This window comes from Eretmochelys imbricata, chromosome 2, assembly GCF_965152235.1.
Source record: "Eretmochelys imbricata isolate rEreImb1 chromosome 2, rEreImb1.hap1, whole genome shotgun sequence".
NCBI lineage: Eukaryota > Metazoa > Chordata > Testudines > Cheloniidae > Eretmochelys > Eretmochelys imbricata.
The window spans coordinates 37,135,906-37,148,462 of record NC_135573.1 but is presented as its reverse complement, the minus strand read 5'-3'; the positions used below and the strand labels follow the sequence as shown (position 1 = coordinate 37,148,462).

The 12,557-nt window shown below is 37.6% G+C and overlaps 1 protein-coding gene across 1 annotated transcript in view; it reads right to left on the bottom strand.

Annotated features, from left to right (window-relative positions):
• Window positions 1-12,557, bottom strand: part of UBR5 (ubiquitin protein ligase E3 component n-recognin 5) — a 142,136-nt gene that overhangs the window by 83,459 nt on the left and 46,120 nt on the right. The window contains exons 8-12 of the mRNA XM_077809900.1: window positions 10,612-10,761; window positions 8,372-8,583; window positions 1,851-1,967; window positions 1,656-1,766; window positions 735-889 (exon numbers count right to left, since the gene is read on the bottom strand). Coding sequence (XP_077666026.1) covers window positions 735-889; window positions 1,656-1,766; window positions 1,851-1,967; window positions 8,372-8,583; window positions 10,612-10,761 — 745 coding nt within the window. The remainder of the gene's footprint in view (window positions 1-734; window positions 890-1,655; window positions 1,767-1,850; window positions 1,968-8,371; window positions 8,584-10,611; window positions 10,762-12,557) is intronic.

Genomic DNA, 12,557 nt, shown 5'->3' with positions numbered 1-12,557 from the left:
AGTAAGAACAACTCAATTATCTGGATCTGCAGATGACAACCCAACTTGACAAGACAATTTTTTTCATTATCTATATTGCACAGTCTCAGTCTAATGTCCTAAATTTCGTAGCTCTTAGCAAGGCTTTCATACTCTATGCAGTCAGTCATCAGAATCCAACGATGAAAGTACATCTTTACAGGCACGTCTGGACCCTTGACACCTCAGTCAGTGGCATCTCACTGTATTATATAGCTGCTCCTCAGCTACAATACAATAATGGTATCAGTTTTACAACGTTCACTATGTTTCACAGCACTATTAGCAAAAACAGCCTTCTCTAGAATCATTTCTTTACCAACTTTTCTATCACTATCCTATCTGAATACTAATGAATTTAACTTCACAAAGTATCACAATATCCCATTTTACAAAAAACAAAATAAAAAAAAAAACCCCAATAGTTTCAATTACTTCCTCAAGGTCACACAGGAAGCTTGTGGCAGAGCAAGGAATAAAACCCAGATCTCTTGATTCCCGCCAGGTCCAATGCTTTAGGCACAATATCTTTCCTCTTTTGTAATCATAGCGTGCAATAATACAAATACTTCCCTCAAGGATAGTATAAGCCATGAAAGCAGAGTTACAGAACTTCATCACTAGAACTATAACATGTGAACTGCAAGGAAGCTTTGTCATTATAATGAGTTTGCAGATACTTTTGGACAAATATATTCAATACCATATATACTTACCACCAGTACAAGTTGTTCTCTAGCTGAGCACAGGTATAAAGAGCACAACAATGTAGTGAAACTATCCGTTCTCCCTGCAGCTCTGAGTATGTCTGTGCAGTGTGTTCCAATTTAGAAGCTACAGAGCTTAAAGTTTCATCCACCCAGGTAGCAACCTAAAAGGAAGGGGAGGCGAAAAAAAACAACACTGCATCCTAAACAAACTCTTTACATTTTTCAGGATGAATCAGTTTGGGAAAAGTATCATCAGCCCAATTCTTCACTCCAGTCTTAGAACTGGCCCTTTAAAGTTTTGATTAATCTGGTAAATTTTCCCTTCCAGTTCTGGTCTCAGCCAGAAAATGAAAGTACCAAAAAACTGAAAGGGTACTCCTGGTCAAAGCATTTCAGCAAATTTGGATATTTAACCAAACCGCATTTTAACTCTAAACTTTCTGAGATTCGTCTATTATTGGTCAAAACAAACTTACTGTTTGTATAATCTGTTTTACTGTACTTGGAGCTCAAAAATCTTTAAATCCTTAATATTTTTTGCTACAACTCCATTCCAGAATTAGGCCTCTCTAACCTGAGATTTCAGTGCAGCAGTAAAAAATTAACAGTTTTTTGAAATTTGATAAGATGGACAGGCTTTCATTGCTTAAGAGTCCCTGGAGGCTGGGACCACCTTTTAATCTTTGCTCACAGAAAGACCTCAGAACTGCCTTTGATTTAAATTGCTATAGTACAAAAGAAGATAATTATGAAAGCTGAACCTGTCAACAAAAATTATTCACTATGATCTTTATAATGAAATCAATTTGTACTACTGACTTATAGCTGCAGACTTTGGTTTACTTATTCTTCATAGAGCAAAACAGTGGCTGAAAAAACCCCAAAAGTTTTATCATGAACTCAACAACAAAGAAAAGGATCTCATACCTTGTTATTTTCTGTGGCTACAGTTGCTCTGATACTATTTGCAGAAAGGAGCACTATCTTTTCGTTGGTTAACCCCAAAAACATTGCTCGTGGATGATGTAATGAAGGATTCTTTGAAAGCATAAAAGAGGTTATTATTTTATAAATTCATACATACAGAATTATTTTAAAGATAGATTTAAGGATGTACAGTACCTGTGCATTTCTATAAGGCTCTGATTCACTCCATTTCCACTGATAAAGTTCCCCTTTACTGCTAACTGCCACAAGCTCAGAATACAGAGCTCCAATAGAAATAAACTTTGTTCCATCCTACAAATGAAAAAGATGAAGTCTAAAATGGCAGTGCTATATACTAAAACTTTTTGAGTAACAGCAGATTTTAACAAACAAAAAATGTCAAGTGTGCAAAACAGAGCTTACAATGGTTACCGAAATTTTCATCAAGTCATCTGTACTATTAGAGTTCCACTGAATTTAAAATTCAGTAGTTAAAAAGAAGTTATCTAATGTGTTGCCTGAAGCTGATCATACTTTCGGAAACAAATAATGAAATATTCAAGATCTTTTATTCAGGAAGTTATTTTCCTTCAGTTCAGTAATATCACAATTTGCCAATCACATTAAAAAAATTCAATTCACAGCCACAAAATATTTATGACAGTGTGGTTTTTGGTTTAAAGATACAAAAGGAAGGATATTTAAATGTTACAGATAAGTGTCCTATTAGGGGCAGAATTTATCAGTTTGGAAAAGTCCCATTTCCATGTGGAAATTTTTGCACCCATTACCGTTATCAGTGACTACTAAAAATACCATAACCACAAGATTTGAGAAAAATATATTTGAAATCTTTTACATTATACATTTGACAGCACCTTTGTGTACAGTCAATTACATTTTTGGTGACTGAACATGTCTTTCTTCACACCCTGCTGGAGTATGGTGAGGAGTAATGGGAAGAGAGCTGAACTGACAACAAGTAGCAGGCAGATGTACGCACACAGAAAAGGGGAACTGGAAACAAGGCTAGGCATGAGCATTTTTGTTATTGCTCTTATTGCCTCTGAGCCTCTCACCCTTCTACACATTTCTCTGCATCTGTATTTATTTTGAAAGTTGTTTTTTTAATTCAAAATACATCATTTAAAGGGTGATCAAGAATTTTTTTAAGATAATAAATTAACACACCCAAGTTGTCAGTGTTCCCTTAATTTTAAATTCTGTTAGTGTCTCAGTACCACAACCCAATATGCGCATCTTTACATGCTATTACTTAAAGGTGACACTCTTATCTGGTTTAGCCCCATTTTCTTTAGTTTGTCAAGGCTCTCATTTATTGGGACTGAAATTTGCACGTTCTGTATCATCCATGAGAATTTTTATTTGTATTTTAATTTTAAGTTTCGGCAAAATTTGTTTGACTATTTTTAAATTATACAAGCATGGCTGGCGAGAGAAGGAAAGGGGACAAGATACACTATCTTATCTGAATTTTTTTGTTAAAAGTCAAAATATTTTAAGCAAGAAATTATCACACTTGACTTTTACATAGCTCAAGGTTAAGGCTCAAGACATTAGAAGAAAGAAGTTCAGCAGTTTTAAAGTAATAGACATTTTAGGACTCAGAACCCGCAATCAAAGCCATATGGGTGGACTTCTGTGTCCACACTGATCCCCAGTGTCTTGAACGGGAACTCCATGCAGGTAAAGAAAACCTGCCTATGCAGATCTGACTACAGGATCAGGGCCTTAATTTGTCAATTTCATGCACAGGGTGACAGAATTTAAAAAACAGTGGGATTTAAGACCTTCTCAGTTCAGGATAGTCTTCCAACTTAAAATTAAGATTAATTTTCTTTGAATTTAGCTTGTTTTGCAAAACTAAGGTTTTAAAAATCAAACTGGTTTTCGTTTGGGTTTTTTTGGGAAAGAGGGGAGGCATTTTGGGGACAGGTTGATTTTGTTATTAAATTGGTTCTGATAGTTTAAAGTTACAAAAGTTTTAAAATCAGTTCCTCAACTGGAAAATCAGTTCTTCCAAAAATTTTCAAGATAGCTCCATTAAGAAATGGCTCCATTTTAGCAGGCAAACTGAGTAGCTCAGATTTCTCTCTCTTTCTCAAAAGCATTTTCCCCCCCTCCCCAAAGAGCAAACACAACAATAAGGATGAGGGAGTCAGAGGTTAAGGCTGGACATTAAAGCCATCACACTCCCCCTTTTTGCATATGCTTTAAAAGTTGTGTCTTTATAGTATTATATATATTCATAAATACAAATAAAAAAAGTGCATTTCACATGATGTATACCATATGTATAGTAATATACTATTACGTAACACAGATTCAGCACATAATCTGATCTCCCCCGTTATATGAAAAACCAAAAATTCTTCCAAGAGATCAGGTCATTTCTTTCATTGGATACTGATTGCAAATCAACTGCCATGTTGTGAGCTCCTATAGCCATTTAGATTCTAGTAGTTTAAAAAGACTAGGTTTTTTTTTGTTTTTTTTTGCCCCCAGAACAGTCAAGCACATTAAATTGCCAGAGGAATTGTTTATAAACACACAAGTGTATAAAATGAGCACTGATCAACAATACACTCTTATTTTCATAACTCCTCAGTAATTTTGTGCATTGTTCCTCAAATGAATGTTTTAAAATCCTTAGGGAAGAAATGTCTAAACATGTTTTGTGATGTACCCTACACACACACAGGAAACCATACATAACATGGTATAATTATGACATTTGTAAACCGTAGATGAAACATTTATAAATATTCCAAAGGTTTAGAGACCTTCAAGGTAGGGGTGTGTACACCCCCCCCTCTGGATTTACACACTCATACTGTGGCTAGAGGGGCCATCATATTATGTAGGTTAGACCCACAATCAGACAAGAATAGCACTTTTAAATGTACCCATATTGCTGACAGTATCTGTTTTTTTAATTCAGGCTTCCCAAAATGTTTATTGATAGTCTTCATTCACGTGAAACAAAAAATTGCAAGAGCTGTTTATCTGATATCATTACAAAAATTGCTTTAAAAAAAAAGATGCCATTTCATAGTTACATTTATAAACAGAGGCCCAAATATTCACTCCAAGATGATTCTGAATTAATGAAATATTACATGCTATGTTGACTTAAGGTAAGCTTCCTCAAAAATTGTAAGTAAGTTTTATCTTTGTGATAACTGTATTAAAAACAAGACATTTACAATAGTTGAGTGTGAAGTATTCACTAGAATATGCATATGAAGTGTGAGCAGTAAATTATTACTAGTTGAAGGTTCATTTTACAAATGCATCTTATATAATACCAAAATACATTAAGATATTATTCAGTAACAAATTTAACTAGGAAGTATACACATACAGCATTGTATGAGAGGATATAATATGAATTAGAGTATTCTTTATACAGAAAACAGCAACCCAAGAACAGCTAGGTAGATGGCGAGTTGCTATCACAGCTACTGAATAGCTACCAGAGTGCTGCAGAGAAAAATAATTCCATTTACTGGAGGATTTGGGTATTCTGAAAGTTGCTTTCTCTCTGGTTTGGAATGAAAAAATAGAACTTTGAAATTCTCTGCAAAATGGAAACCCTTGGGGTCCCCAGCCCAGGGACAATCTGATCAGCTGGCTGCCCGGAAGCTGTGGACTCTCGACATCTGGGAGCCTGGGCTGCCAAGGAGCCATACCACTCAGGACTTCCAGGCTCCCTGTCAGACAACCTCTGAGCTCTAGAGGAGCAAGAAGCCTGGAGGCCTTGCTTCATGGCAGCCCAACAGATGAGATGAAAATGAGCCCTGGTTTCTCATCAGTCAGACTGCCAAGGAGCCACGTGGGTAACCTGGCAGGAAAACAGATAGGATCCTGCTTGCTTCTTGTAAAAAATGAATAGTCCCTAATTTAGATGAATTAGCATTCTCTAACTGAAAAACATTCCACTGGGAAATTTCCAACAACCTCTGACAGCTACAAATTGGGTATACCTTATATTTATTACCCAGTCACCTTCACTCCCTATACCCCAGCCTCTACCTTCACTCCCTATACCTCCGCCTGCTTGTTTGTCTCATCCATCTGTCATGTCCTGTCTTTTATACTGCAAGCTCCATGAAGGAGGGACTCAAGTTTATTAAAAGATTGAACAGCTAAATAGAATAGAACACCAACCCATTGTGGCCTTCAGGTGCTACTGCAATCTAAATGTATAGTAATAAAATAATAAATATAAAGTCTGTACGGAATCTCAGTGATTTTATATAATTTGCTAAATATTTTGTCTACATGACTTTCTTCATCCTACTGTTAAGACAAGTCAGAGGGCCAAAAGCACTGATTTAACAATTCAGAGTTACATGTTTAGGTTGTACTTCAGAATTCCAGGCATGGGTTGAAATGCACTTATTCAAAAATGAACAGTTTTTCCAAGTATCCACACTGTTCAGCCTGAGTACCAGGATGGAGGAAGTGGTAGTCAAGGTCAGCAGATAGACATGGAAAGTGACAAACCTCTGCAAGCTCTTTACCGCTAGCTTGGCAAGAGGGCAAATAAACCAGAGAAGTGGGAAGCCCAAAAATAGAATATCAAAAGAACTGCTGAGCAAGGAAGACAGGAGAGAATGGGTAAAGGAAGAAGACAGACTGATATTGCAGACTGACACAGAGCCGTTGAATTGCCTGGAAGCGGTCGGTCGGCAGCAACACTCTCAACCTCGTGGAATCTAACAGGGCCTCAATGAACTCAATTTTTTGAGTGGGAGCCAAGGTTGACTCTGCGATGTTTAAAATGAGTCCCAGAGAGTCAAGCAAACGCAACATGGTGTCGACGTGGGTGAAAAGCTCCTCTCTGGAGCCACCTTCAGCAACCACTTGTAAAATGTCCACCAGTTTGTGCATGTTCTCTTGGAGGAATTCCGCTTGGATGCCCTTGGATGCAACTACGTGGCATAAAACATCCCAGTGCAAACAACAGTAGGGAAGGGCTCCAATACTTTGATGTCAAAGGTGGTGAGAGCCGCTATGGGAGTGCTTGTGGCATCAAATGCAGCAGGGACGAAGTCCCCCACACGATTCTGGTGCTGTCTCCATCCCCACCATGGGGATGGAAGCGTCGGGATGCAGTGCTGACCAACATGAAGGTTCAGCGGCTCACTCCATTAGAGGGGTTATAGGTGAGGCAGCCTGGGGAAAGTCCTGGACCAACAGTGAGGTTGGGACCAAAAGGCAGAGGAGGTCTGCAGCTGTCATAAGTGTACAAAGCATCAACACATTCGGTACTTGTATCTCCTCATTGGTACTGAACTCAACGGATACCCAGAGGCCAGAACCAGGGTCAACGATATGGGGTTTCTGCCCTTCCCACTCAGTAACAGGGAAGCGTCAGAAGTACCCCAGCCATTCTGGTGGCAGATCCAATTCCATGCTGGTCCACGTTTTTCCTGGGGGAGGTGGAGGAGTTGCCCTGCAACCTAGAATAGTCCCGAATGGTCTTATGAGACCTCTTCCTTGGTGCCGATGACAGAGAACAGCTTCTCCACCTCTCTCGCAAGGCGCCTACCCTAGAAGGAGGGGCAAGAGTGCTCTCCGAGCCCAAGGCTCATCTTTGGCCTAACAGGCCCTTGGTACCAAATCAGGCCGCATGTCCTGTTCAAGTAGGGGCTTCTTGAGGCAAAGGTCCTGTGCCACCTGAGTCCTCTTTTTAAATGATTTACAAATCTAACAGTGCTCTTTAAGGGGCGCTTCACCGAGACCAAGTCGGAGTCACTGTGGGGATCACACCTACACACGAAGAACAGTGTTTAACCCCAGTAACAGCTTCACCAGGGACACTATCAACTAACACTAACTATTGACTACTAGCTAACTTACTATATATAATAAACTAGGCTAAGACTAAATAAGAGGTTGTGAGACTACAACACCACAAAGCTCTGGCTCCAGCCATGGGCTTTGAGAAGAAACCGAGGGGGGTCAGGACAGCACTGTCTCATTTTGCCAGGGGAGGGGTCATAGCCACAAGCACCGCCCGTCTAGAGGTACAGCTAAGAAACAGACTCCAGCTCCAGTGCGCTGGACACGCACACACCTAGGTGGAATGCACACTCTGCATCTACTCGAATACCTGAAATTTTAGCCTGGGCTCCCATGGAGATGGAATATGGGGTGCAAGTGGGTCCAGCTACCAAGGCCAGATGGATACTTAATTACTATTTGTGCAGCTCTTGATCTTCACTTATTTACATAACCAAGCATGACAAAACAGAATAAATGTAAACAGAACTGAAAGAACTGAACTAATCAAAATACAACCCTCTTTTAAAGGAGCTGGACATGAATATGACCATTCACTCCAATGCATAAGTGCAACTCAACAGGAAACGGGAAATTGTTTAATGGAAGAGAGAGCTTAAGTTCTTTGAGATTTCTCTGGTTGTTGCCCGCATGAGTGGCAGCCACAGAGATGAAATAGGTCAGAAAAGAAGTGGCAATTGAACCTCAGTTGTAAGGGCATGAATAGCAATAATATAAACAAAACTAAAGAAGCACATTAGGAATCATTTTACTTCAATATCACACTTACAAAAAAAATCAAGATTTTTCCAGGGAAATCAGAAGTACAGACATTTCTATGGAAAAATAAGATCAGTTACATGCAATGTACTAAGCATATAAAGGAGCCAAAAAATTCTCAGTACCTTATCTGGCCACCATTGCAAGTCTTCCCCTAACGAGACTGGGCTTTGAACAGGTGTATTCTTCTTATCCAGGTTTGGCTCCCCTTCCTTGCTTGTAGAGCCCCTTTCATTATCAAATGAGGCTCCATCAAGCCACCTTCGTTCACGCAAACGTAAAACGGACTCACGTTCACGCAACAGCTCAGAGTCTCTCTCTAAGGGAAGAAGGAGAACTGGTATGCAATTGGGTCACACCAGTGGGATAAAAGTAAGCCACTCTCTAGTAAAGACCCTTCAGGATGCAACTAACAGCAGTTAAATCTATTCACAAAAATTTAAAATACTGATATATAAAAAAATCCTGACATGCAACATTCAATATATTAACCCTTTCAAGCACATGTACTTATTACTACCATATATAACATATGAATGAAACTAAAAATAAAGTTATTTCTAGAAATAAGAAAATCAGGTAGTTTGTGCACTACTGAAAGCATAATGCTTCATTTTTTACTCAGAGTGGTAAAAAGCCAAAATGTATTTAACAAGGTAATTTAAGGTTTTATAGTATGATATGCCCTGAAGTTTTACCCTATGATGGTTTATCTAATAACAAGATCATCTAATTAATCTATGACATGTTAGATACATTTAAGCAAGCCAAAACAGAGTATTTATTAGAGAGTCTCATAACAAGTTTCCCAAAAATAAGAACTTGAAAAGGTTAAAGACAAAGCAATCTTTTTAAAAGGCTCTTGTAAAAATTTGATAATCCAACCCCTTTTGTTTAAAGCAACGTTTTACAGGACTGGATTGAATACATTAAAGCATATCTGGTGGTGTTTTTTTGTTGTTGTTTTCTGTTTTGTTTTTTTAAGTATTCAAATGAAAACTTTTCAAGAGTCAGACAAGTTTTAAAAAGGATCCTTGTAGGAAAGTGTTCCTTACCAAAATGCTTCCCTTCCAATTGGCCTACAAACTGTCTAAAGCCAGTACTCTGCAGTTCGCTCATGCAGATAAATTTTTTAAATCAGGTAATCAAACTAACTTTCCAAGAGTCAACTATGCATGGAAAATAAGGATTATAAAATTCGTGGTAACGTCTTACATAGAATAACCTTAGGAAAGGGAAAAAAAAAAGGAGGGATTTAGAAGGAGTTATGTCAAATGTTGAATATTTGTACATGCACATAATGCATTTAACCCATTAAGTACCTCATTTATGTTCATAAGATTCAATTGGAATTACATGTATGAAATGGTCCCACTACTGTATCATCCTTTCAATAAATTCCTCAAAATCTTGGGTCTTTTGCTATACTAGACAAACAGGAACAAGTTTTTACATAAGTCAAACATGACACCTTGCCCTGTAGGTAAAGTTCACATAACATTGAACCTGCTCATTCGGAAACATACTGACCCTCAACTGATAATTTGTATCAAGCAATTATATGCTCAGCAGTTAATATACTAATGAAGAAAACAGAATTATGAAACAGGTTAGAGCTGTACTAAATGAGCAATCATGGCAGAGGTTGGATTAACAGTTTGTAAAATGCTCTGGGCATCTATTGAGTAGAATTATCTTCAAGAAGCTATGAAGAAAAAGCTGCAGATTCTATGCCATAAATATTAAGATTTAATACACTTTTCTAAGCATTTGTAATGACTTCCTACTATTCAAGGTGTTCATTAACCTTAGACAGTTACAAGCCCATTTCCAAAAATGCTTCAAAAAGAGCACAGTCCACCTCTCATTTCCCTCCCTCATTTAAAATTGCCTTCACTCATTTATTATTAAGTTAACTAGTTAAGAAAATTAGAAGAGCACTGCATACTGAGCAACCTAAACCAAAGAAACTAGCTTTCAGAATGCTGCATGTCATATCAAATTTGAGTATTACTTTTAGATCAGAATTAACATTCTCAATTAGATACATGAAGATAATTAGTAGGCATTTGTGGTTTCAAAAATAATTAGTAGGTATTTGTGATTTTAAAAGTTTCATGCAAAATTTCTTTAAAAAAATGATTAACATCAGACAAACTTCAAAGTCGCTCTTGTGATTTTTGCAGAACTTACCTGTTCATATTCAAAAATTTTACTATTGATATTATCAAAACTATTAGAGACTTAATGTTTATCAATTAATCAATTTGTGCACACAAATCAAAGACTAACTAGTGTGTACTATCACTAGCTTTTTGCACAGGAAACTACTTATTACAAAGAAAAAAAAAAGATGCAAAATTACCTCGGGATGAGCCTAGCCTGGAAAGTGATGAACGCCGAAAGGATGGATAACCAAAGTAACTAATATCTTCTGAAAACATAGCATCAGCATCAATAATGACACTTGGGTGAGCAGAATGTATGTCAGCATCCAGAAGAGACATAAGATCCTCTATAAGAGGAGACAAGGGTCTTAAGTGAATAATCAGCTACTTAAAACATCAACTAGAGAGACCATCACCAAATAAACATCAAAACAAAAAATGTCCTACTTATAAGTTGAATTTCTGCTCTTCAGATTCACCAGTGCAAACCGATGTGCCTCCTATGCACCCACGTTTACAATCAAGCACAGTGGTCCAATGTATGCAGCCAATTTTCCCTACAGGAACTGCTCTGTCACTTGTCTAACCAAGTTTTCTGGACAAATCTTACCCCAAAACAAAAAAAATTTCCACACCCCAGAAATTCAAACCTTAGTCACACACTTGGGAAGAGCAAAGCATCAATTAAAATAAACAGCCAAACTCCATAAATTAGTTACCTAGAATTAGAAAAGACTAGTGTTGCTATTAGGTAAAGCTGTCCCTCCAAAGATCCTACAGCCTTTCCCCTCTGGTGCCAAGCAAAAAGACTACACACATTTCCGAGTGGCTGCCCAGCAAATTTGCGTCAGAGATTAAGAAATTTCTTCACTCCCGGAAACAGTCGCTGTGCCTTCATAGAATAAGCTTTGAGGTCAAACTTCACTATCTATATTAAAATGAATAAAAGGATGTCTACAAAAAAATAGTCACTATTTCAAATCTATACAATAAAAATTAAGAGCTAATTTGAAATACTATGAGTCTAATCCCAATTACTACTCAAAAAAATCTTAGGACCCTAAATACACAGACATTCACAGTGTTTCCTCTACAAGTGCCTATTATCAAATGAGTCTAATATAAGGTAGGAACACCAAATTCCATAATAAAAAAAATACATAGAGCTAACATGTCAAACTTAATCATCATAGAATACAATACACCCAGCTTCTTCAGCCATGACCTCTCCTATTATGGAATTTGTAAAGCCTCTAAATTATCATACACCCAAAAAAATGCAGCAACAGTCTAGATTTAGTGGAATTAATTTTAGAGTTAAATAATAAAAGCTCTGAACCCTGGCAGGCAGATAGTTATTTCTACTTGGACTTTTGGAATTAAGAAGGGTTTCATTTCTTGACCGTGAAAAGGTCAGTCAGTGAACCTCCATCCCTCAAGACCAGAAGGGCCACATTAACATTTTCTGAAGCCAGACAAATAGTCCAGCATCCAACAACAGCTACTTGCTTTCTCAGCAGTCGTAAGACATTTCATATAAACAGACATTCACTGATGACAATCATAAGAACATAAAAACGTCCGTACTGGGGGAATAAACAGAACAGGGCAATTATCGAGTGATCCATCCCATCATCCAGTCCCAGCTTCTAGCAGTCAAAAGGGTTAGGAACACCTGAAGAATGGAGTTGCGTCCCTGATCACCTTGGCTAATAGACATTGATGGACCTATCCTCCAGGAATTTATCTAAATTATTTTTTGAACCCACTTATATTTTTGGTCTTCATAGCATTCTCTGGCAGAATTCCACAGGTAGACTGTGCACTGTGTGAAGAAGTACTTCCTTCTGTTTGTTTTAAACCAACTGTCTATTAATTTCACTGGGTGACCCCTGGTTCTTGTGTTTGTGAAAGGGTAAATAACACTTCCCTATTCACTTTCTCCACACCATTCATGATTTTATAGACCTCTATCATATTCCCTTCCCCTCCCCCCATTTAATAGTCTTTTCTAAAATGACCGTTCCCAGTTTTTTTTAATCTCACCTCATATGGGAGTTATTCCATACCTCTAATCTGTAACTTTTCCTTTTTTTTTTTTTTATTTTTAAAAAAAAGATGAGGAAACCAGACCTGCCTATAT